Consider the following 26,696-nt stretch of genomic DNA (forward strand, 5'->3'; position numbering starts at 1 on the left):
CAGATGGAGAAGGAGAAAGGACATCTATTGATCTTATAGCTCTCAGTGGATGGTAACCTAGTTTTCATAATTGTCATGAGTCTTAGGAATGCATGCAATTAAAGTATTTAATAAATACTTTTGCTGCTATTGTTGTTTAATTATAATAAAGTGTCAAAAACCCTTTATTATGTTGGTTTCCTGATAGATTTAGATGCAGAAGAAAATCAAAATGTAGTAAAGACGTTGAGAGGCAAAGTGAGAGAAAAGCAAAAAAATTCTAAGGTAATGCTTTTTAAATTTTCCTGTTTTCAAAGTTACTATTTAAATGAGACATATAGCACAATAAAGTTTTCTTTGTCAAAAGAGAGCCAAAAATAAATGTTAATATAGCTCCTTAATTCCTAAAAGCTTCCTATATATATATTTTTTCCCTTTGTCTCATAACATCTTTAGGATGTCAAACCTAAAGCCAAGAAGAGTTAGGTGATTTGGTCATAGTAATTATAAATGACATTTCTTCTATACATACCCCACTTTAAAGAAAAATAATGAGCATTCACTCATCTACTAATGTTTATTGAGCACCTACACATACCACACTTTTTAAAAGGAAAACATCGCAAAATCTTGATATTTATACATTTTGGACAAAAGATTTGAGCACAATTATGTCTATTTCTGTAAAGATGTATTGATATTGTGTTTCAGATTAACAAAGATGAAAAATCTTCAACTGAGCAGCTCATTGATAGCAAAATATATCAAAGAACCAAGGTGAATAACTTTTTTCTTTTTTTACTTTTTAAAACAGCATTATGGAAGTATAGTTTACGTAGCGAAACTTCACCTATTTGAAGTGGATGACTGAATGATTTTTAGTTAATTTACAGAATTATTCAATCAATACCACAGTTTAATTATCACTTGAAAAAGATTCTACTTTATCAGTGATTGCCCACTTGCGTTACTTTTTATCCTAAAAAAATTATAATAAAATATTGTTAAAAGATAGACTTAGGAACTTTAAACTTTTAAAGAGTTTGTTTGAACAGACCACAATTTGTGAATTGAGGAGTGCCAATCTACAGATGGTTAGGACTCTACCAAAGGGGCACATGGGGAAAACTTTTAAACGGTGCATGTGGAAGCAAGGCAAAGAAAACATTTGATTGACTAAAGTGGAGCAATAGTCTTAAAGTTCCTAGTTAGAGATTAGTTGGCAGTTTCCGATTGGTAAAACTAAAGTTTGATTTTCTTTGGATAGGACCATTCACACTGAGTTGGGTTTTGGTTTGCTTACATAGGAACTCAGGGCCCTAGAGCTGCTTCAGTCTAATGGCCTCCCAATGAATTATTTTAACAGTGTTATAGGTGATATCCAACTGACAGATTTTTAATGTGTAACCAATATTTGAAAATTCTATGTGTAGTTACATATTTGGAACTTGAAATGATAAAACAACTCCTCTTTTTAGAGAGTTATATCATTTAGAGTACAAGCTAAGTAGCTGTAACAAAAAGACTCAAAGTAAAGTGTTTTCATTGAGATAGAAGTTTCCTTTTATTCTCTAATGTAACAATTAAGTAATCCAGGCTGACAGGAGAGTGTTGCTATCTCCAATATGTGGTTTCCATCCATGAGTTCAATGGCAAAGCTCTAGTTTTTCTATTTGCTAGCAAAAGGGAAGTAGGAAAGAAAGAACCAAAGGATTTTGCGTTGATCTTTTAGGGGACAAGATCTGCAAACTGCATATACCATTTCCACCAAATGAACGTGGAAGAAGTGTCTAGGTTCTACTATTAGAAATGGGAGAAAAGCCTGTAATGGGCAACTAGTAGTTTCTGCCACAAGCACCTAGAGGATTTAGCTCTGCAAATTTTTAAATGCAAGGATTTTTTTTTATTGCATTTTAGGTTTGGGGGTACATGTGCAGAACATGCAAGACAGTTGCATAGGTACACACATGGCAGTGTGTTTTGCTTCCTTTCTCCCCTTCACCCACATTTGGCATTTCTCCCCAGGCTATCCCTCCCCACCTCCCCCTCCCACTGGCCCTCCTCTTTTCCCCCCAATAGACCCCAGTGTTTAGTACTCCCCTCCCTGTGTCCATGTGTTCTCATTTTTCATCACCCGCCTATGAGTGAGAATATGCGGTGTTTCATTTTCTGTTCTTGTGTCAGTTTGCTGAGGATGATGTTCTCCAGATTCATCAATGTCCCTACAAACGACACAAACTCATCATTTCTGATTGCTGCATAATATTCCATGGTGTATATGTGCCACATTTTTCCAATCCAGTCTATTACCAATGGGCATTTGGGTTGATTCCAGGTCTTTGCTATTGTAAACAGTGCTGCAATGAACATTTGTGTACATGTGTCCTTATAGTAGAACGATTTATAGTCCTTTGGATATATACCCAGTAATGGGATTGCTGGGTCAAATGGAATTTCTATTTCTAAGGCCTTGAGGAATCGCCACACTGTCTTCCACAATGGTTGAACTAATTTACACTCCCACCAACAGTGTAAAAGTGTTTCTTTTTCTCCACATCCTCTCCAGCATCTGTTGTCTCCAGATTTTTTAATGATCGCCATTCTAACTGGCGTGAGATGGTATCTCAGTGTGGTTTTGATTTGCATCTCTCTCATGACCAGTGACAATGAGAATCTTTTCATATGATTGTTGGCCTCATATATGTCTTCTTTCGTAAAGTATCTGTTCATATCCTTTGCCCACTTTTGAATGGGCTTGTTTGTTTTTTTCCTGTAAATCTGTTTGAGTTCTTTGTAAATTCTGGATATCAGCCCTTTGTCAGATGAGTAAACTGCAAAAATTTTTTCCCATTCTGTTGGTTGCTGATTCACTCTAGTGACTGTTTCTTTTACCGTGCAGAAGCTGTGGAGTTTGATTAGGTCCCATTTGTCTATTTTGGCTTTTGTTGCCAATGCTTTTGGTGTTTTGTTCATGAAGTCCTTGCCTACTCCTATGTCCTGGATAGTTTTGCCTAGATTTCCTTCTAGGGTTTTTATCGTGCCAGGTCTTATGTTTAAGTCTTTAATCCATCTGGAGTTAATTTTAGTGTAAGATGTCAGGAAGGGGTCCAGTTTCTGCTTTCTGCACATGGCTAGCCAGTTTTCCCAACACCATTTGTTAAACAGGGAATCCTTTCCCCATTGCTTGTTTTTTTTCAGGTTTATCAAAGATTGTATAGTTATAGATATGTTGTGTTGCCTCCGGTGCCTCTGTTCTGTTCCATTGGTCTATATCTCTGTTTTGGTACCAGTACCATGCTGTTTTGATTACTGTAGCCTTGTAGTATAGTTTGAAATCCAGTAGTGTGATGCCCCCTGCTGTGTTCTTTTTGCTTAGAATTGATTTGGCTATGTGGGCTCTCTTTTGGTTCCATATGAAGTTCATGGTGGTTTTTTCCAGTTCTGTGAAGAAAGTCAATGGTAGCTTGATGGGGATAGCGTTGATTCTGTAAATTACTTTGGGCAGTATAGCCATTTTCACGACATTAATTCTTCCTAACCATGAACATGGGATGTTTCTCCATCTGTTTGTGTCCTCTCTGATTTCGTTGAGCAGTGGTTTGTAGTTCTCCTTGAAGAGGTCCCTTACGTCCCTTGTGAGTTGTATTCCAAGGTATTTTATTCTTTTTGTAGCAATTGTGAATGGCAGTTCGTTCTTGATTTGGCTTTCTTTAAGTCTGTTATTGGTGTAGAGGAAGGCTTGTGATTTTTGCACATTGATTTTATATCCTGAGACTTTGCTGAAGTTGCTTATCAGTTTCAGGAGTTTTTGGGCTGAGGCGATGGGGTCTTCTAGGTATGCTATCATGTCGTCTGCAAATAGAGACAATTTGGCTTCCACCTTTCCTATTTGAATACCCTTTATTTCTTTTTCTTGCCTGATTGCTCTGGCTAGAACTTCCAGTACTATATTGAATAGGAGTGGTGAAAGAGGGCATCCTTGTCTAGTGCCAGATTTCAAAGGGAATGCTTCCAGTTTTTGCCCATTCAGTATGATATTGGCTGTTGGTTTGTCATAAATAGCTTTTATTACTTTGAGATACGTTTATTGAGGGTTTTTAGCATAAAGGGCTGTTGAATTTTGTCAAATGCCTTCTCTGCGTCAATTGAGATAATCATGTGGGTTTTGGTTTTGGTTCTGTTTATGTGGTGAATTACGTTTATAGACTTGCATATATTGAACCAGCCTTGCATCCCCGGGATGAATCCTACTTGATCATGATGAATAAGTTTTTTGATTTGCTGTTGCAATCGGCTTGCTGATATTTTATTGAAGATTTTTGCATCTATGTTCATCATGGATATTGGCCTGAAGTTTTCATTTCTTGTTGGGTCTCTGCCGGGTTTTGGTATCAGGATGATGTTGGTCTCATAAAATGATTTGGGAAGGATTCCCTCTTTTTGGATTATTTGGAATAGTTTCATAAGGAATGGTACCAGCTCCTCTTTGTGTGTCTGGTAGAATTTGGCTGTGAACCCGTCTGGACCTGGGCTTTTTTTGTGTGGTAGGCTCTTAATTGCTGCCTCGACTTCTGACCTTGTTATTGGTCTATTCATAGTTTCAGCTTCCTCCTGGTTTAGGCTTGGGAGGGCACAGGAGTCCAGGAATTTATCCATTTCTTCCAGGTTTACTAGTTTATGTGCATAGAGTTGTTTGTAATATTCTCCGATGATGGTTTGAATTTCTGTGGAATCTGTGGTGATTTCCCCTTTATCATTTTTTATTGCATCTATTTGGTTGTTCTCTCTTTTCTTTTTAATCAATCTGGCTAGTGGTCTGTCTATTTTGTTGATCTTTTCAAAAAACCAGCTCTTGGATTTATTGATTTTTTGAAGAGTTTTTCGTGTCTCAATCTCCTTCGGTTCAGCTCTGATCTTAGTTATTTCTTGTCTTCTGCTGGGTTTTGAGTTTTTTTGGTCTTGCTCCTCTAGCTCTTTCAATTTTGATGATAGGGTGTCAATTTTGGATCTCTCCATTCTCCTCATATGGGCACTTATTGCTATATACTTTCCTCTAGAGACTGCTTTAAATGTGTCCCAGAGATTCTGGCATGTTGTGTCTTCGTTCTCATTGGTTTCGAAGAACTTCTTTATTTCTGCCTTCATTTCATTGTTTACCCAGTCAACATTCAAGAGCCAGTTGTTCAGTTTCCATGAAGCTGTGCGGTTCTGGGTTGGTTTCTGAATTCTGAGTTCTAACTTGATTGCACTATGGTCTGAGAAGCTATTTGTTATAATTTCATTTTTTTTGCATTTGCTGAGCAGTGCTTTACTTCCAATTATGTGGTCAATTTTAGAGTAGGTGTGATGTGGTGCTGAGAAGAATGTATATTCTGTGGATTTGGGGTGGAGAGTTCTGTAAATGTCTATCAGGTTTGCTTGCTCCGGGTCTGAGTTCAAGCCCTGGATATCCTTGTTGATTTTCTGTCTGGTTGATCTGTCTAATATTGACAGTGGAGTGTTAAAGTCTCCCACTATTATTGTGTGGGAGTCTAAGTCTCTTTGTAAGTCATTAAGAACTTGCCTTATGTATCTGGGTGCTCCTGCATTGGGTCCATATATGTTTAGGATCGTTAGCTCTTCTTGTTGTATCGATCCTTTTACCATTATGTAATGGCCTTCTTTGTCTCTTTTGATCTTTGTTGCTTTAAAGTCTATTTTATCAGAGATGAGAATTGCAACTCCTGCTTTTTTTTTGCTCTCCATTTGCTTGGTAAATCTTCCTCTATCCCTGTATTTTGAGCCTTTGTGTATCCTTGCATGTGAGATGGGTTTCCTGGATACAGCACACTGATGGGTTTTGGCTTTTTATCCAATTTGCCAGTCTGTGTCTTTTGATTGGTGCATTTAGTCCATTTACATTTAGGGTTAATATTGTTATGTGTGAATTTGACACTGCCATTTTGATGCTAAGTGACCGTTTTGCCTGTTAGTTGTTGTAGATTCTTCATTATGTTGAGGCTCTTTAGCATTTAGTGTGATTTTGGAATGGCTGGTACTGGTTGTTCCTTTCTATGTGTAGTGCCTCTTTTAGGAGCTCTTGTAAAGCAGGCCTGGTGGTGACAAAATCTCTGAGTACTTGCTTATTCGCAAAGGATTTTATTTTTCCTTCACTTCTGAAGCTCAGTTTGGCTGGATATGAAATTCTGGGTTGAAAGTTCTTTTCTTTAAGGAAGTTGAATATTGGCCCCCACTCTCTTCTGGCTTGTGTTTTTGCCAAGAGATCTGCTGTGAGTCTGATGGGCTTCCCTTTGTGGGTGACCCGACCTTTCTCTCTGGCTGCCCTTAATATTTTCTCCTTCATTTCAACCTTGTTGAATCTGACGATTATGTGCCTTGGGGTTGCTCTTCTTGCGGAATATCTTTGTGGTGTTCTCTGTATTTCCTGCATTTGAGTGTTGGCCTGTCTTGCTAGGTGGGGGAAATTTTCCTGGATGATGTCCTGAAGAGTATTTTCCAGCTTGGATTCATTCTCTTTGTCCCCTTCTGGTACACCTATCAAACGTAGGTTAAGTCTTTTCACATAGTCCCACATTTCTTGGAGACTTTGTTTATTCCTTTTTGCGCTTTTTTCTCTGATCTTGATTTCTCATTTTATTTCATTGAGTTGATCTTCAACTTCAGATATTCTTTCTTCTGCTTGGTCAATTCGGCTATTGAAACTGTGCATGCTTCACGAAGGTCTCGTATTGTGTTCTTCAGCTCCTTTAATTCATTCATATTCCTCTCTAAGTTTTCCATTCTTGTTATCATTTCCTCAAATCTTTTTTCATATTTTTTTTAAGGTTCTTAGTTTCTTTGCATTGATTTAATACATGATCTTTTAGCTCACAAAAGTTTCTCATTATCCACCTTATGAAGTCTAATTCCATCATTTCATCACAGTCATTCTCCGTCCAGCTTTGTTCCCTTGCTGGTGAGGAGTTTTGGTCCTTTCTAGGAGGCGAGGTGTTCTGGTTTCGGGTGTTTTTCTCCTTTTTGCGCTGGTTTCTTCCCATCTTTGTGGATTTATCCACTTGTCGTCTGCGTAGTTGCTGACTTTTTGATTGGGTCTCTGAGTGGACACCAGATTGTTGGTGATGAAGTATTTCTGTTGCTTGGTTTTCCTTCTACCAGTCTAGCCCCTTCGCTGTACAACTGCTGAGGTCCACTCCAGGCCCTGCTTGTCTGGGGTGCACCTATAGCAGCTGCGGAACAGTGAGGGATGCTACCAGTTTCTTTTTCTGCTATCTTTGTCCCAGGATGATGCCTGCCAAATGTCAGTCTTTTGGATATAGAGGGGTCAGGGAGCTGCTTGAGGCGACAGTCTGTACTTTATAGGAGCTCAATTGCTGAGCTGTGAGCTCTGTTGTTCATTCAGGGCTGTTAGGCTGCTATGTTTGATTCTGCTGCAACAGAGCTCATTAAAAAACCCTTTTTTTCTCAAATGCTCCATCTTGGGGGGTTGGGGCTTTGTTTTTGGATGTCCTTTGAGGTGTCCTGCCCAGCTAGGAAGCAGTCTAGTCACTATTTGCCTGCCGAGGCTCCGCCCTGCTGTTGTGAGGTTCGCCCTGTTGCTGCAGGCTCTGCTCTTCTGCTGCGGTCTCTGCCACGGGCTACGCCCTGCAGCGGGGTCTCTCTGTTGTAGCGGGTTGCCTCAGCAACGGCAGGCTGCGTCAGCAGTGGGCGTGTATCTCAGTAGGTGCGGGTTGCCTTGGTAATGGTGGATGCCCCTCCCCCACGGAGCGTCTCAGGGACCATCTCCACGGGGAGCGTTTGGAATCGCCATATTGTTCATCCCACTGTGCTACCCCAAACGCTGTGTCCCTGCAATCCTCTGGGCTGGCCCACTGTCCAAGTCTCATTCAGTCTCAAGTTCAGCCCTCTCAAGTCTCAGGTTGCTGGTTCAACAGGGCACCCGGACAAGCGCGCCCTGTGGGGAGCGCTGGGTAGGGCCGGCTGCCGCCACCCTGGCTGCTGGCTTCACCAGGCAGAGCCTCTGCCTGGCGTCCCGTGTCTCCTTTATACTTGGGAATTTCCTCGTTCTGTGGGCAACAAAGATCAGTCTGAAAATGCAGCTCTGACTCACCTGTCCACGGAATCACTGAGAGCTTCAATCCTGCATTGTTCTCACAGCGCCATCTTGAGTCCCCTACCTGGATTTTTTTTTTTTAATTTATCTTTGGCTCCTTCACAGTGCCTCTCTTAGGTGCTTAATAAAATTATTTTAATTAAATGTAAAGGTAAAAGACTAAAAAGTAATGTTTATATGCATGTTATTCACTCAACACATGAATTAAAACATGCCTGAATTGGATTTCATTTCACTATGAATAGTAAAAACTATAAAGAGTTACAAAGTTTATCAAGGTCAATCCACTGAGTACCAAGAAAAGGGGTTAAAAGGAAGAGAAATTGGCCCTTCTAAGAAACACGATCCCAATGACCACACAAGGGATATCTGCTCAGGAAGCAGACGATTTTAGCAAGTGATTTTGAGATGTGCAGAGATAATAGGAGATAAAAGCATATACTGACAATTCATATAAGCAGCATTGTTATAAGGTGAATAACTTTTAAGTTAATGTGATGGCTACATTGTTGATACAAATAATATAAGATAGCCTTTATCTTATAAGATAAAATCTTCTAAATTTATATTTTATAAAATTATAATATCTTACATAAAATTCATATGATTTTTGTTTTTACATATTTTAAATTATTTGATTCCTAGTAACTATGTTTTACTTTTCATTATAGAATTAATTCCTTTCCCAAGCTTTCCTTAAAACAGTTCATTTTAATATATGTGTGTAAGAAAGAAGTGATATGATTTGTTAATTCAAAGATTCAGACTTTACGGGAGTGGAAAATGAGAGCTTCTTTATCAGCGAGTTTACAGCTAAGAATATACCACTTTTCAGACTGTTAATTACTTCTAACTCCATGAAAGATTGTGGGCTGAGGTGGCACTTGTGTGTGGGGTGGGTGGGGGTCGGGGTACCTGAACAAGACAGCACCAAAAACAAGGAGAGAAAAGAAAGTTCCACCAGAGCCAGCATTTTGGTTAAACTCTTACCACCCAGACTAGAGTGAGGAGACAGTTTGGAAAGAAGGGAAAGATTTTGGCCCTATATTCTAGCTTTTCTTGCAGTTACCAAAACAAAAATAAAAACTCATGAACCAAACAAACTCAGACCTAAACATACCTTGACATACTCTGCCTTGATGCTCCCTGTTCGCTAGTGAGATAACAGTTATGTTTACCATAGTATTTCCTTTACTCATAAGCAGAAAAAGTATTTATTTTAACACTAAATACTGGTTTATCATTTTCTCCACAGACTGAAGTCTCATTGGATGAAAGCCTTTCATTTTTCATTCTGAGTGGTGAAGAACGTTCAGCTTTGGATAAATCTTCAGAGCAGGTTGGATTTGTTCGCCTCCCTCTCATCATCTCACTCTCAGGAAAAAATGATTCTTTATTAAAAGCACAGAATGAAATACATGGACAGGAGATGAAGTTCTATTATTGTGCCTTCCTCTTCTCTTTGAATTAAGGAACCGTTCATAATAATAAAACCTAGCATTTATTGAGTGCATTCTGAACGCCCAGTGATGACTAAGTTTTGAACACGGATTGTAGTATTCAATCCTCATCTTAGCCCTGTGAGGCAGGCATCATGCTTATCTTCACAGGTGAGGAAAATCGGGCAAAGAGGGTTAAGCCTTGATAGAGCTGGAAAGTCTAGGCTGTCAGCTCAAAAGCCTGTGTTTTCTTTATCTTTTTTGTTCCTATCCTTTCCAAGGGCCCCACATTGTTCTCCAGAATCTCTACTACTCCTCATGGTTTCCCCGTCCTTCATTCCTCCCAATCCAATCCCAAGCCCTGCTTCTAGTCAGTCCTTCCCAGTACCCCTCAAACTGCGTAGTCTCCCTGTTTCTCTGGGGCTGCCTTTTCCTCCAGTCCTACTTAGCCTCACTGGTCTTTCCCATCTCCTCACTTGTCTCCCTGTCTGCTGTTGTTCCCGGACACTTTCTTCAGTTCCTCTGTACCTCCAGTCTCCCCACGGTTTTCTCGAGCCCCCTGCTACCCAGTCCTCCTATTATTCCCCACAGTTCCACGTCATATCTTTTGACACCTCTCAGTCCCTCCACATCCCTCGGGGCCTCTTGTCAAGTCCCTCTAGGACCCTCATTTGCCTTCCTACTTAACTCCCAGTCCCTTCCCGTCCCCTTTCTTTGCGTTCTGCTCCAGTCCTTTCATTCTCTTTTCTTGTTTTTCCCACAATTAAAAAAAAACAATTCTTAAAATTTTGAAGAAATAAAACATACACAGTATAAAAACATAATGCAGGAAGCCTCCAGGAAGAAAATAAAAATCACCTGAAATCCCGCTGTCCTAAGATAGTCACTATTATCGTTTTTTCATACTTTTCTCTATGCTTAGCCCTATACATGCACACAGAGGTTTTTTTTTTAAATTATGCTTTAAGTGCTGGAATACATGTGCAGAACGTACAGGTTTGTTACACAGGTATACACGTGCCACGGTGGTTTGCGGCATCTATCAACCTGTCATCTACATTAGGTATTTCTCCTAATGCTATGCCTCCTCTATCCCCCAAACCCCCTGAGAAGCTGCAGTGTGTGACGTTCCCCTCCCTGTGTCCATGTGTTCTCATTGTTCAACTCCCACTTATGAGTGAGAACATGTGGTGTTTGGTTTTCTGTTCCTGTATTAGTTTGCTGAGAATGATGGTTTCCAGTTTCATCCATGTCCCTGCAAAGGACATAAACCCATCCTTTTTTATGGCTGCATAGTATCCCATGGTGCATATGTGCCACATTTTCTTTATCCAGTCTATCATTGATGGGCATTTGGGTTGGTTCTAAGTCTTTGCTATTGTAAACAGGGCTCCAATAAGCATACATGTATATGTGTCTTTATAGTAGAATGATTTATAATCCTTTGGGTATATGCCCAGTAATGGATTGCTAGGTCAAATGGTATTTCTGGTTATAGATCACTGAGGAATCGCCACACTGTCTTCCACAATGGTTGAACTAATTTACACTCCCACCAATAGTATAAAAGCATTGCTATTTCTCCACATCCCCTCCAGCATCTGTTGTTTCCTGACTTTTTAATGACTCAAACTGGCATGAGATGGTATTTTATTGTGGTTTTGATTTTCATTTCTCTAATGACCAGTGATGGTGAACTTTTTTCCATATGTTTGTTGCCCGCATAAATGTCTTCTTTTGAGAAGTGACTGTTCATATTATTCCCCCACTTTTTGATGGGGTGGTTTGTTATTTTCTTGTAAATTTGCTTAAATTCTTTGTAGATTCTGGATATTAGCCCTTTGTCAGATGAATAGATTGCAAAGATTTTCTCACATTCTGTAGGTTGCCTGTTCACTCTGGTGACAATTTCTTTTGTTGTGCAGAAGCTCTTTGGTTTACTTAGATCCCATTTGTCAATTTTGGCTTTTGTTGCCATTGAGTTTGGTGTTTTAGTTATAAAGTCTTTGTCCATGCCTATGTCCTGTATGGTATTGCCTAGGTTTTCTTCTATGGTTTGCATGGTTTTAGGTCTTATGTTTAAGTCTTTAATCCATCTTGGGTTAATTTTTATATAAGATATAAGAAAGGGGTACAGTTTCAGTTTTCTGCATATTGTTAAACAGTTTTCCCAACACCATTTATTAAATAGGGAATTATTTCCCCATTGCTTTTGTCAGGTTTATCAAGGATAGATGGTTGTAGATGTGTGGTGTTATTTTTGAGGCTTCTGTTCTGTTCCATTGGTCTATATATTTGTTTTGGTACCAGTACCATGCTGTTTTGGTTACTGTAGCCTTGTAGTATAGTTTGAAGTCAGGTGGCATGATGCCATCAGCTTTATTCTTTTTGCTTAGGATTGCCTTGGCTATATGGGCTCTTTTATGGTTCCATATGAAATTTAATTTTTCCAATTCTGTAAAGAAAGTCAATGGTAGCTTGATGGGGATAGCATTCAATCTATAATGGCCATTTTCATGATATTGATTCTTCCTATCCATGAGCGTGGAATGTTTTTCTATTTGTTTGTGTTCTCTTTTATTTCCTCGAGCAGTGGTTTGTAGTTCTCTTTGAAGAGGTCCTTTACATCCCTTGTAAGTTGTATTCCTAGGTATTTTATTCTCTTTGTAGCAATTGTGAATGGGAGTTCACTCATGATTTGGCTTTCTATCTGTTTTTGGTGTTTAGGATTGCTTGTGATTTTTGCACATTGATTTGGTATCCTGAGACATTGCTGAAGTTACTTATCAGCTTAAGGAGATTGGGCTGAGGCCATGGGGTTTTCTAAATATACAATCAGAACAAATGCAAACAGAGACAATTTGACTTCCTGTCTTCCTAGTTAAGTGCCCTTTATTTCTCTCTCTTTCCTGATTTCCCTGGCCAGGACTTCCAATACTATGTTGAATAGGAGTGTCTTGTGCTGGTTTTTAAAGGGAATGCTTCCAGCTTTTGCCCATTCAGTATGATATTGGCTATGGGTTTGTCATAAATAGCTCTTATTATTTAGAGACACATTTCGTCAATACCTAGTTTATTGAAAGTTTTTAACATGAAGGGGCGTTGATTTTTATTGAAGGCCTTTTCTGCATCTATTGAGATAATCATGTGGTTTTTGTCATTGGTTCTGTTTATTTGATGGATTACGTTTATTGATTTGCATGTGTTGAACCAGTCTTGTGCCAGGGATGAAGCCAACTTGATTGTGATGAATAAGCTTTTTGATGTACTGCTGGATTCGGTTTGCCAGTATTTTATTGAGGAGTTTCACATCAATATTCATCAGGGATATTGGCCTGAAATTTTTTTGTTGTTGTTGTGTCTCTGCCAAGTTTTGGTATCAGGATGATGCTGGCCTCATAAAATGAATTAGGGAGGATTCCTTCTTTTTCTATTGTTTGGGATAGTTTCAGAAGGAATGGTACCAGCTCTTCTTTGTACCTCTGGTACAATTCAGCTGTGAATCTATCTGGTCCTGGACTTTTTTTTTGGTTAGTAGGCTATTAATAACTGCCTCATTTTTGGAACTTATTATTGGTCTATTCAGGGTTTTGACTTCTTCCTGGTTTAATCTTGGAAGGATGCATGTGTCCAGGAATTTATCTATTTCTTCTAGATTTTTCTAGTTTATTTGTGTAGAGGTGTTTATAGTATTCTCTGATGGTAGTTTGTATTTTTGTGGGATCAGTGGTGATATTCCCCTTATCATTTTTATTGTGTCTATTTGATTCTTCTCCTTCTCTTCTTAATTAGTCTGGCTAGCAGTTTATCTATTTTGTTAATCTTTTCAAAAAACCAGCTCCTGGATTCATTGATTTTTTTTAAGGGTTTTTTTGTGTCTCCATCTCCTTCAGTTCTGCTCTGATCTTAGCTATTTCTTGTCTTCTGCTAGCTTTTGAATTTGTTTGCTCTTGCTTCTCTAGTTCTTTTAATTGTGATGTTACAGTGTCGATTTTAGATCTTTCCTGGTTTCTCCTGTTGGCATTTTAGTGCTATACATTTCGCTCTAAACACTGCATTAGCTGTGTCCTAGAGAGTCTGCTATGTTGTGTCTTTGTTATCATTGGTTTCAAAGACCTTATTTATTTCTGCCATAATTTGATTATTTACCCAGTAGTCATCTGGGAGCAGGTTGTTCAGTTTCCATGTAGTTGTGTGATTTTGAGTGAGTTTCTTATTCCTCAGTTCTAATTTGATTGCATTATGGTCTGAGAGACTGTTATGATTTGCATTCTTTTGCATTTTCTGAGGAGTGTTTTACTTCCAATTGTGGTCTATTTTAGAATAAGTGTGATGTAGTGCTGAGAACAATGTATATTCTGTTGATTTGGTGTTGAGAGTTCTGTAGATGTCTATTAGGTCTGCTTAGTCCAGAGCTGAGTTCAAGTCCTCAATATCCTTGTTAATTTTCCATTTCATCAATCTGTCTAATATTGACAGTGGGGTGTTAAAGTCTCCCACTGTTATTGTGTGGGAATCTAAGTCTCTTTGTAGGTCTCTAAGAACTTGCTTTATGAATCTGGTTGCTCCTGTATTGGGCACATATATATTTAGGATTGTTAGCTTTTCTTGCAGTGTTGATCACTTTACCATTATGTAATGCCCTTCTTTGTCTTTTTTGATCATTGTTGGTTTAAAGTCTGTTTTATCAGAGACTAGGATTGAAATCCCTGCTTTTTTTTTTTTTTTTTTGCTTTACATTTGCTTGGTAAATCTTCCTCACGTCTTTGTGCATGAGATGGGTCTCCTGAATACAGCACACCAATGGGTTTTGACTCTTTATCTAATTTGCCGGTCTGTGTCTTTTAATTGGGGCATTCATCCCATTTACATTTAAAGTTAATATTGTTATATGCAAATCTGATCCCATCATTATGCTAGCTGGTTATTTTGTCCATTAGTTGATACAGTTTCTTCATAGTGTTGATGGTCCTTACAATTTGGCATGTTTTTGCAGTGGATGGTACTGGTTTTTCCTTTCCTTATTTAGTACTTCCTTCAGGAGCTCTTGTAAGGCAGGCCTAGTGGTGACAAAATATCTCAGCATTTGCTTGTCTGTAAAGGATTTTATTTCTCCTTCATTTATGAAGCTTAGTTTGGCTGGATATGAAATTCTAGGTTAAAAATTATTTTATTTAAGAATGTTGAATATTGGCCCCCACTCTCTTATGGCTTGTAGGGTTTCTGTAAAGAGATCTGCTGTTAGTCTGATAGACTTCCCTATATTGGCAACCCGACCTTTCTGTCTGGCTGACTTAATTTTTTTTTTTTTTTCATTTCAACCTCGGTGAATCTGATGATTATGTGTCTTGGTGTTGGTCTTCTTTTTTTTTTTGAGACAGAGTCTCACTCCATCACCAGGCACCAGGCTGGAGTGTAGTGGTGTGACCTCGACTCACTGCAACCTCTGCTTCCCAGGTTCAAGCAATTCTCCTGCCTCAGCCTCCCAAGTAGCTGGGACTACAGGCATGTACCACCATGCCCAGCTACTTTTTTTGTATTTTTAGAAGAGACAGGGTTTCACCATGTTGGCCAGGTTAGTCTCAATCTCTTGACCTCGTGATCTGCCCGCCTCAGCCTCCCGAAGTGCTGGGATTACAGGGGTGTTGGTCTTCTTGAGGAGTATCTTTGTGGTGTTCTCTGTATTATCTGAATTTAGTCCCATATTTCTTGGAGGCTTTGTTTGTTCCTTTTTATTCCTTTTTCTCCAATCTTGTTTTCATGCTTTATTTCTTTAAGTTGACCTTCAATCTCTGATATCCTTTCTTCTGCTTGATCGATTCAGCTATTGGTACTTGTGTATACTTCACAAACTTCTTCTGCTGTGTTTTTCAGTTCCATCAGGTCATTTGTGTTCTTCTCTAAACTAGTTATTCTAGTTAGCAATTCCTCTAACCTTTTTCAAGGTTCTTAGCTTCCTTGCATTGGGTTAGAACATGCTCCTTTAGCTCAGAGAAGTTTGATATTACCCACTTTCTGAAGCCTACTTCTGTCATTTTGTCAAACTCATTCTCCATCCAGTTTTGTTCCCTTGCTGGTGAGGAGTTGTGATCCTTTGAAGGAGAAGAGGCATCTGGATTTTGGAATTTTCAGCGTTTTTGTGCTGTTTTTTTTCCTCATTTTGGTGTATTTATCTACCTTTGGTCTTTGATATTGGTGACCTTTGGTGGTGTTTTTGAGTGGATGTCCTTTTTGTTGATATTGATGCTATTCCTTTCTGTTTGTTAGTTTTTTTTTTTTTTTAACAGTCAGGCCCCTCTGCAGCAAGTCTGCTGGAGTTTGATGGAGATCCACTCAAGACCCTGTTTACCTGAGTGTCACCAGCAGAGGCTGCAGAACAGCAAAGATTGCTGCTTGTTCCTTCCTCTGGAAGTTTTGTCCCAGAGGAGCATCCACCAGATACCAGCTGGAGCTCTCCTGTATGAGTTGTCTATTTACCCCCACTGGGAGGTATCATCTCCTAGTCAGGAGGCATGGGGGTCAGGGACCCACTTGAGGAGTCAGTCTGTCCCTTAGCAGAGCTTGAGCACTGTGCTGGGAGATCTGCTGCTCTCTTCAGAACTGGCAGGCAGGAATGTTTAAGTCTGCTGAAGCTGTGCCCATAGCCGCCCCTTTCCCCAGGTGTTCTGTCCTGGGATGAGAGTTTTATCTATAAGCCCCTGACTGGGGCTGCTGCCTTTCTTTCAGAGATGCCCTTCCTATAGAGGAGGAATGTAGAAAGGCAGTCTGGCTACAGTGGCTTTGCAGAGCTGTGGTGGGCTCTGCCTGGTTCTAACTTCCTGGCGGCTTTGTTTACATTGTTAGGGGAAAACTCCCTATTCAAGCCTCAGTAATGGTGGACACCCCTCCCCCTCACCACACTGGAGTGTCCCAGGTTGACTTCAGACTGCTGTGCTGGCAGCAAGAATTTCAAGCCAGTGAATCTTAGCTTGCTGGGCTCCATGGGGGTGGGATCCACTGAGATAGACCACTTGGCTCCCTGACTTCAGCCCCCTTTCCAGGGGAGTGAACTGTTCTGTCTCACTGGTGTTCCCAGGCACCACTGGGGTATGAAAAAAAAAGAAAAAACTCCTGCAGCTAGCTCAGTGTCTGCCTAAATGACTGCCCAGTTTTGTGCTTGAAACCCAGGGCCCTGGTGGCATAGGCACCTGAGGGAATCTTCTGGTCTGTGGGTTGCAGAGACAGTGGGAAAACACATAGTATCTGGGCCGGAGTGCACCATTCCTCATAGCACTGTCCCTCACGGCTTCCCTAGGTTAGCTAGGGGAGAGAGTTCCCCAACCCCTTGTGCTTCATGGGTGAGGAGACACCCCACCCTGCTTCTGCTCACCCCCCATTGGCTACACCTGGTGTCTGACCAGTCCAGATGAAATGAGCTGGGTACCGCAGTTGGAAATGCAGAAATTACCTGCCTTCTTTTCTTTGCATTGGTTTCTCTGGGAGCTGCAGATGGGAGGTGTTCCTATTTGACCATTTTCCCAGCCACCAGGGTTTTTTTTTTCTTTTTGAGAGGGAGTCTTGCTCTGTTGCCCAGACGGAGTGCTGTGGTGTGATCTTGGCTCACTGCAACATCTGTCTCCCGGGTTCAATCAATTCTCCTGCCTCAGCCTCCCCAGTAGCTGAGATTACAGGTGTGTGCCACCACACCTGGCTAATTTTTGTGTTTTTAGTAAAGGTGGGGTTTTGCCATATTGGCCAGGCTGGTCTCAAATTCCTAACCTCAGCTGATCCACCCACCTCAGCCTCCCAAAGTGCTGGGATTACAGGCATGAACCACCACACTTGGCCACACAGAGTTTTATATAAACAGAATCATAGTGTAAATGGCAATTCCTTTTGTTCAATTGCTCATTTGAACCCTGGCATCATCCTTAGACTCACATTTACTCACATGCTTTAAATCCAATTTCTCACAAATCCTGTTGGTTCTGCCTTCAAAGTATTCTTGAATCGGACCCACTTTCACCACCCTATCTGGTATTTCACCATAGCCTCTCATCAGAATCATTGCCACCGTCTCTCTCTGTATTCATTATTGTCCTTGTAGTCCATTTTCCATACCATACAGTTATTACAGTGAACCTGTCAAAATCTAAGATCATTTTTTTTGCTTACACCTTCTAATGGTTTCTTATCTCACTCACAATGGAAGTCCTTACAGGATCCTTCTCTGTAAAATAAAGTACCTCTCTGACTTTATTTTATTTTTCACTACTCTCCCCTCTCTCATCTAACACCAGCCACACTGGCTTCCTTCCTGTTTCTCATTTATAGCAAGCTCTGCCTCAGGGCCTTTGTACCGAGGTGACTGCCTGGAAAGCTCTTTGCTTATCCTTAAGCTCTGTCCCCCACTAACTTTGGATTTCTCTTCAAATGACATAGTATTAAAGATCCTATGCCAGACAACCCTATCTAAAATAGCACCCCAAACCTACCCAGCCCAGCATTCCCTATCCTCTCACCCTGCTTTATTTTTCTTCATAACACTTATCACCAATTAACATATACTTATTTGTCTGTTTATTTTCTTTCTGGAATATATTAGACACACAATGAATATTTGTATGACTATTGATGAAATAGGTATCAAACATTCCTGTGATCTTAATTAGTCATCCGACTTCCCAGCATCCCACAGTTTGGGTTAAGGAATAGGCTTCTCTGGAGAAACAAAAGTGGGCCCTGACTCTGATCCTCCCAGCTAGCAGAGTATGCCAGGGCCAGGTGCTGTGGCTGTGGCCACTCTTCCTTCTCGAAGGGCAAGCATAAGGATATTAAGTCAGTAGGAGTAAAGGGTGGGGCAAATGGGCTTCTTGGGCATGAGGAAGTCAAGGTTTAGATGTGAGCTGTTTAGAGGAGTTGTTTGGAAAAGCTGTTTCCCCTGAAGCTGGTGACTACTGTCCCCATTACATAAAGGAGAAAGCTACTCCTTTTGTAGGAGGCTGAGTTTAAATGTGGCCCTTTCCTGCTGGGAGAAAGGGTACCCCTGGTTTCAAATAACTCATCTGGGCAACTCAAAGTGAGGCCTAGGGTTACTTTCAGAAACTTCTGCTTGTTGCACCACAGTGAACAAGGATGTTCCTGTGAGAAGGGACAGAGGACACCATCCCTTTTTTACTGCACAATACTCACTTGTATCCATCTAGACTTATATCTTCTGACCCCATTCCCCCATCACATAACAGCCAACAGCACACACATTGCTCTGCTGTGAGCTACACAGGGAAGACGAAGGAAGTAATCTGGGATAGCAGCTGGACTTAGACTAAGTGAGGAACAGTTGAGTAGGTAGGACTTGCATTAGTCCAGATCACAGCTTGTCTCAAGCTAAAAATATAGGCAGCTTGTCTCAAGATAAAAATATAGGTAGGGCTCATTAAAAAAGACCCAAAGGGTCATATCTCAGAGGCTAGAGTCCAAGATGAGAGCCCAACATACTCTACCATGAGGGCAGACCTTAGCTCTGAAAGCAGGTGGCAAACCCTGGCCCACACCATGGCCATTATAAAAGAAGCTTGTCATGGGAGCTCCAGTTGGAGCAAAGAGGCCTTTGTAGTCTATGACTGGAATCTTCAAAGAGAGCTCCCACTTGGAGATCCCCCAAGTCTTGCTCCTAGGCATTGGTATTCTTTATTTGAATTCTGAAGAAGATATCACAAAGATTTCCAGATATAAAATATCCTGATTTCCTGATAGAGATATAAGAGGGAGGGTATGATGATATTTTATATGAACCTAGTTGATGTCTAGTGACATTACTTATTTAACTTTGTCACTGTTGATCAAGGCCATGTAGGAGTCTCTATTCAAAGGAATTCTGTGACTAACTTTTAAAACTTTATTATTTACCCTAAATGTATGTTTTTGAGAATCAAGGGATTTTTGTGTGACTCACATACTGTCTTTGTTGTTCAATATGTGTATATTTCAAACTAGACAGGTAAAGTCATCCAAAATAATGATTTTGCTTTCATAAATTAACTCATATTAAATTTATGAGTATGATAGATTCATTTTAATATTTAATAATGTATCTGTTTCCACATCTATGTTCAGATTGTTTATAACCTTTATCAATATCATATTTCAGAATTTCACTGTAATCACTCCGCCAGACTACTGTGCTGAATCTTTACTTTTTCTTCATCTTTCTTTTTTTTCATGAATACCTCGTAGAAAACAGCATGCCTACTCTACAACACTTTAGGTGGTACTGTTTTCTCAATGATGGGGAAAAAGGGATTTAGGATCACACGGTCTGATATTTTTGGACCCTGCCCTATACTGTGTATTCTTAGTAGTTGAAATATTACAGTTCATTATCCATAGGGGAACATTTTCCATATCCATACAGAACATTTTCCACAGGGGAGAAAGAGCTATTTCAGCTCTTCCAGTCTTTCAGTGAAGAATTGCTAAGATAGGCTATAGAAAAATCATATTGTATACTAAACCTTAAATGAGTTTTAAGTTCCGTGAAATTTCATTGTAACACAATTTCAGCTAGCACTTGGTCTGTGAGTGACAAGATCAGAAGCACAGTTCACAGTAAGGTTCCAGTACATTTTATTTATTTGCATATTAATCATTGAAGACAAGCATGAAAACTTATTTTCCTTTTTGGTATTCAACAGAGACCAGTAAATCATAGTTATCCCAAATGCTTTTCACTTGGTGGTGATTTACAAAATGTTGATGAGAGTGAAGATGGAGAGTTTATGAAAGAATTCATTTTGACAGATTTAGTCAAAGTAAAAGCTGCTGAATATGAAGATGATCAAGAACAAATTAAAAAACAGAAGGCAAATATTTTTGTACCAAGTAGTTCTCCAGGTAATATTCTTTTCCAGTAAAATATTCAAGTCATTAATGAATTATATTATGGAATAATAGCTTTTCTGTATGCCAGATAAATAAAAAGTACTGATCTAAAATTATAGTAACTTTTCTGTATTTGTTTTTCATGACTCTCCTGAATTAAGGGAATTGATTAAGAGAACCCGTTCTCCATTTAAAAAATGTACATATATATGTAGAGAGAGAGGCTTTTTGCTAGACTTAAGTAGTAGAGTGTAATTATAGTCATTTGTACTACTTATTTGATCAATATCCATTTAACGTTTTGGACTTTGATGTCTAACTTTCATTGTTATTAAGTGGTCAACCAGCGCAAACTGCCAAAAGATATGATGCCACGTATTTTAGAAGATGAAGGATTCTATATTCAGAGAAAGCCAGAAATACGTAAAAAGACCTGCAACAAAATGGAAAATCGCCTGCTTAAACTAGAAGAGGCAAGTGCAGCAGCTAACAACTTAGAACACTGGCTAGTATGTGACTTTATAGTAATTAAAATATTTAATTACTATACTTAAATATTTTTGATAGGGAAAGCGTTGGTTTGGAGAAAGTGGAGAAATACTGTCATTGCCTACACCTATTAAACAGTCATGGAATTTCAGACTAAACATAAGGAAGGAATCTTTAAATCCATTACTTAAGACCATATACAGAAAGGTAACCAACAACAATTTATTTGTAATTATGGTTAAAATTCTAATATCAATTATAACTGATGTTTTTGTGCTATTGATTTATCCTTTAAAAATACTATGTATACTAATATGTCTAAATTATGATGAAATGTTAAATAGCCCTTCAAATTATAGTTTAAGGAATATTTAATGATATGGGGAAATGCTCAAAATAAAATGTGAAGTGAAAAAAGCATAATGCAAAATTATATATGATCTTAATTTTACAAAAATAGTAAATGAATGATACTATACATAACTACTGTTATAACTTCCACCGCTATAGATTACTCGTCTGTTAGTTTTACCTATTTTGTATGAATGGAATAATACAATAGGTGTGCTGTATTGTTGTGTACAGCAATAGCTTGTTCATTTCTGTTGTTGTATAGAACTCCATGGTATGAAAAATACATTTATTTATTAACCATTCTTCTGTTGATGGATATAAGTTACATCCAGTTGTTGGCTATTACTAATAACAGTACCATGAAATTTTATGCATCTTCTGATAACTGTATGTATATGCATTTTCTCTGGGGTATGTATCTGAGTAGAAATGCTGGGTTATCAGTTTGTGTGTGTTTAGTTTTACTATATAGTGCCAAATGATTTTCAAAAATGGTTGTACCAAACTATACACAAACTAAGAAGTGTGTGAGTGTTCAGCTGCTTTATATTCCTGCCAACATTTGGTATTACCTTTTAAATCATAGCCATGCTAGTGTATGTAAGTGGAACTTATTCAAATTTTAATCTGCATTTCCCTGATGACTAATGAAACTGAACACCTTTTCATGTCTGTTGGCTATTAGGACAGCCTCTTTTATGAAAGCTTGGTTAAGACTTTTACCCATCTTTTTCTTGTTGGATTGTCTGCTTTTTTTTATTGATGTGTTGATTTCTAGATATGAACCCTCAATCTACTCTATGGCTAATCTTCTCACTGTCTGTATTAGTCCATTCTCACACTGCTATAAAGAAATACTTGAAACGAGGTAGTTTATAAAGAAAAGAGGTTTAATTGGCTCACAGTTCTACAGGCTGTACAGGAAGCATGATGTTGGCATCTGCTCAGCTTCTGGGGAGGCCTCAAGAAACCTCTTGGGAGGACTCAGGAAACTTGCAATCATGATGGAGGGCAAAGAGGGAGCTGGCACTTTACAAGGCCAGAGTAGGAAGAACAGAGAGAAAAGGGGAGGTGCCACACACTTTTAAACAACTAGATCTCAGGAGAACTCTATCACTAGAACAACCCCAAGGGGATGGTGTTAAACCATTCATGAAGGACCCACCCCCATGATCCAATCACTTTGCTCCAGGCCCTACCTCCAATACTGTGGATTACAGCTCAACATGAGATTTGGGTGGGGACACAGATTCAAACCACATCACCCTCTTAATGGTGGCTTTTGATGAGATATATATATATATATTTTTATTATTGTACTTTAGGTTCTGGGGTACATGTGCAGATCATGCAGGATTGTTGCATAGGTACACACATGGCAATGTGGTTTGCTGCCTTCATCCCCCCATCACCTACATCTGGCATTTCTCCCAATGTTGTCTCTCCTTGACCTCCTCATTCCCCCGCTGCCCCTCCCTTGGCCCCCAACAACACACTCCAGTGTGTGATGCTCCTCTGCCTGTTTCCATGTGTTCTCATTGTTCAATACCCGCCTATGAGTGAGAACATGTGGTGTTTGATTTTCTGTTCTTGTGTCAGTTTGCTGAGAATGATGGTTTCCAGATTCCATGTCCCTACAATGGACACAAACTCATCGTTTTTTATGGCTGCATGGTATTCCATGGTGTATATGTGCCATATTTTCCTTGTCCAGTCTATTGTTGATGGGCATTTGGGTTGGTTCCAGGTCTTTGCTGTTGTAAACAGTGCCACTATGAACATACATGTGCATGTGTCTTTATAATAGAATGATTTATAATCCTTTGGGTATATATCCAGTAATGGGATTGCTGTGTCAAATGGAATTTCTATTTCTAGGTCCTTGAGAAAGTGCCACACCATCTTCCACAATGGTTGAACTAATTTACACTCCCACCAACAGTGTAAAAGAGTTCCTATTTCCCACATCCTCTCCAGCATCTGTTGTCTCCCGATTTTTTAATGATCGCCATTCTAACTGGTGCAAAATGGTATCTCAATGTAGTTTTGATTTGCATTTCTCTAATGACCAGTGATGATGAGCATTTTTTCATATGTTTGTTGGCCTCATGTATGTCTTCTTTTGTAAAGTGTCTGTTCCTATCCTTCGCCCACTTTTGAATAGGCTTATGTTTTTTTCTTGTAAATTTGTTTTAGTTTTTTGTAGATTCTGGATATCAGCCCTTTGTCAGATGGGTAGATTGCAAATTTTTTTCCCATTCTATTGGTTGCCTATTCACTCTAATGACTGCTTCTTTTGCCGTGCAGAAGCTGTAGAGTTTGATTAGGTCCCATTTGTCTATTTTGGCTTTTGTTGCCAATGCTTTTGGTGTTTTGGTCATGAAGTCCTTGCCTATGCCTATATCCTGAATGGTTTTGCCTAGGTTTTCTTCTAGGGTTTTATGGTGTTAGGTCTTATGTTTAAGTCTTTAATCCATCTGGAGTTAATTTTAGTGTAAGGTGTCAGGAAAGGATTCAGTTTCTGCTTTCTGCACATAGCTAGCCAGTTTTCCCAACACCATTTATTAAACAGGGACTCCTTTTCCCATTGCTCATTTTTGTCAAGTTTGTCAAAGATCAGATGGTTGTAGATGTGTGATCTTGCCTCCAAGGCCTCTGTTCTGTTCCATTGGTCCATATCTCTGTTTTGGTACCAGTACCATGCTGTTTTGATTACTGTAGCATTGTAGTATAGTTTGAAGTCTGGTAGTGTGATGCCTCCTGCTTTGTTTTTTTTGCTTAGAATTGACTTGGCCATGCGGGCTCTCTTTTGGTTCCATATGAAGTTTAAGGTGTTTTTTTCCAGTTCTGTGAAGAAGGTCATTGGTAGCTTGGTGGGGATAGCATTGAATCTGTAAATTGGGCAGTATGGCCATTTTCATGATATTGATTCTTCCTAACCATGAACATGGAATGTTTCTCCATCTGTTTGTGTCCTCTCTTATTTCGTTGAGCAGCAGTTTGTAATTCTCCTTGAAGAGGTCCTTTATGTTCCTTGTTAGTAGTATTCCTAGGTATTTTATTGTCTTTGTAGCAATTGTGAATGGCAGTTCATTCTTTCTTTAAGTCTGTTATTGATGTATAGGAATGTTTGTGATTTTTGCACATTGATTTTGTATCCTGAGACTTTGTTGAAATTGCTTATCAGTTTTAGGAGATTTGGGGCTGAGACAATGGGGTCTTCTAGATATACAATTATGTTGTCTGCAAATAGAGAGACAATTTGACTTCCTCCTTTCCTATTTGAATACCCTTTATTTCTTTTTCTTGCCTGATTGCTCTGGCTAGAACTTCCAATACTATATTGAATAAGAGTGGTTAGAGAGGGCATCCTTGTCTAGTGCCAGATTTCAAAGGGAATGCTTCCAGTTTTTGCCTATTCAGTATATTGGCTGTTGGTTTGTCATAAATAGCTTTTATTATTTTGAGATATGTTCCATCAATTCCTAGTTTATTGAGTGTTTTTTTTTTTTTTTTGAGACGGAGTTTCGCTCTTGTTACCCAGGCTGGAGTGCAATGGCGCGATCGCAGGTCACCACAACCTCCGCTTCCTGGGTTCAGGCAATTCTCCTGCCTCAGCCTCCTGAGTAGTTGGGATTACAGGCACGCGCCACCATGCCCAGCTAATTTTTTGTATTTTTAGTAGAGACGGGGTTTCACCATGTTGACCAGGATGGTCTTGATCCCTTGACTTCGTGATCCACCCGCCTTGGCCTCCCAAAGTGCTGGGATTACAGGCGTGAGCCACCGCACCTGGCTTATTGAGAGTTTTTAGCATAAAGGGCTGTTGAATTTTGTCAAAGGCCTTCTCTACATCAATTGAGATAATCATGTGTTTTTTTGTCTTTGGTTCTGTTTATGTGGTGAATTACGTTTATAGACTTGCGTATGTTGAACCAGCCTTGCATCCCCGGGTTGAAGCCTACTTGATCATGGTGGATAAGCTTTTTGATGTGCTGTTGCAATCGGTTTGCCAGTATTCCATTGAAGATTTTTGCATTTATGTTCATCATGGATATTGGCCTGAAGTTTTCTTTTCTTGCTGAGTCTTTGCCAGGTTTTGGTATCAGCATGACGTTGGTCTCATAAAATGATTTGGGAAGGATTTCCTCTTTTTGGATTGCTTGGAATACTTTCAGAAGGAATGGTACCAGCTCCTCTTTGTATGTCTGGTAGAATTTGGCTGTGAACCCATCTGGACCTGGGCTTTTTTTGGGTGGTAGCCTTTTAATTGCTGCCTCAACTTCAGACCTTGTTATTGGTCTATTCAGGGTTTCGACTTCTTCCTGGTTTAGGCTTGGGAGAATGCAAGTGTCCAGGAATTTATCCATTTCTTCCAGGTTTACTAGTTTATGTACATAGAGTTGTTTGTAATAATCTCTGATGATGGTTTGTATTTCTTTGGAATCTGTAGTAATATCCCCTTTATCGTTTTTTATTGCATCTATTTGATTATTCTCTCTTTTCTTTTTTATTAATCTGGCTAGTGGTCTATTTTGTTGATCTTTTTGAAAAACCAGCTCCTGGATTTATTGATTCTTTTTAAAGGTGTTTTTTTTTTTGTGGTCTCTGTCTTCTTCAGTTCTGCTCTGATCTTAATTATTTCTTGTCTTCTGCTAGGTTTTGAGTTTTTTTGATCCTGCTCCTCTAGCTCTTTCAATTTTGACGATAGGGTGTTGATTTTAGATCTTTCTTTGCTTCTCTTGTGGGCATTTATTGCTATATATTTTCCTCTAGACACTGCTTTAACTGTGTCCCAGAGATTCTGGTATGTTGTGTCTTCATTCTCATTGGTTTCAAAGAACTTCTTTATTTCTGCCTTCATTTCATTGTTTATCCAGTCAACATTCGAGAGCCAGATGTTCAGTTTCCATGAAGCTGTACGGTTCTGAGTTAGTTTCTCAACTCAGAGTTCTAACTTGATTGCACTGTGGTCTGAGAGACTGTTTGTTATGATTTCAGTTGTTTTGCATTTGCTGAGCAGTGATTTACTTCCAATTATGTGGTCCATTTGAGAGTAGGTGTGATGTGGTGCTGAGAAGAATGTATATTCTGTGCATTTGGAGTGGAGAGTTATGTAAATGTCTATTAGGTTTGCTTGGTCCAGGTCTGAGTTCAAGTCCCGGATATCCTTGTTAATTTTCTGTCTTGTTGATCTGTCTAATATTGAAAATGGGGTGTTAAAGTCTTCCACTATTATTGTGTGGGAGTCTAAGTCTCTTTGTAAGTCATTAAGAACTTGCTTTATGTATCCGGGTGCTCCTGTATTGGGTGCGTATATATTTAGGATTATTAGCTCTTCTTGTTGCATTGATCCTTTTACCATTATGTAATGTCCTTTTTTGTCTCTTTTGATCTTTGTTAGTTTAAAGTCTATTTTATCAGAGACGAGAATTTCAACTCCTGCTTTTTTTTTTGTTTGTTCT

General features: G+C 39.3%; 1 protein-coding gene across 5 annotated transcripts in view; it reads left to right on the top strand.

Annotated features, from left to right (window-relative positions):
- Window positions 1-26,696, top strand: part of CC2D2B (coiled-coil and C2 domain containing 2B) — a 125,433-nt gene that overhangs the window by 8,980 nt on the left and 89,757 nt on the right. For 2 of the 5 annotated variants that reach the window (XM_078346157.1, XM_035268582.3), the window contains exons 3-8: window positions 188-264; window positions 691-756; window positions 9,345-9,428; window positions 20,202-20,400; window positions 20,725-20,861; window positions 20,956-21,084. In XM_078346157.1, the coding sequence (XP_078202283.1) occupies window positions 188-264; window positions 691-756; window positions 9,345-9,428; window positions 20,202-20,400; window positions 20,725-20,861; window positions 20,956-21,084 (692 nt within the window). Of the gene's footprint in view, window positions 1-187; window positions 265-690; window positions 757-9,344; window positions 9,429-9,560; window positions 9,700-20,201; window positions 20,401-20,724; window positions 20,862-20,955; window positions 21,085-26,696 lie in introns of those variants that run through there. The other 3 variants (XM_078346158.1, XM_035268589.3, XM_078346159.1) reach the window with 3 other exon arrangements.

The sequence above is a fragment of the Callithrix jacchus genome, chromosome 12 (assembly GCF_049354715.1).
Source record: "Callithrix jacchus isolate 240 chromosome 12, calJac240_pri, whole genome shotgun sequence".
Lineage (NCBI taxonomy): Eukaryota > Metazoa > Chordata > Mammalia > Primates > Cebidae > Callithrix > Callithrix jacchus.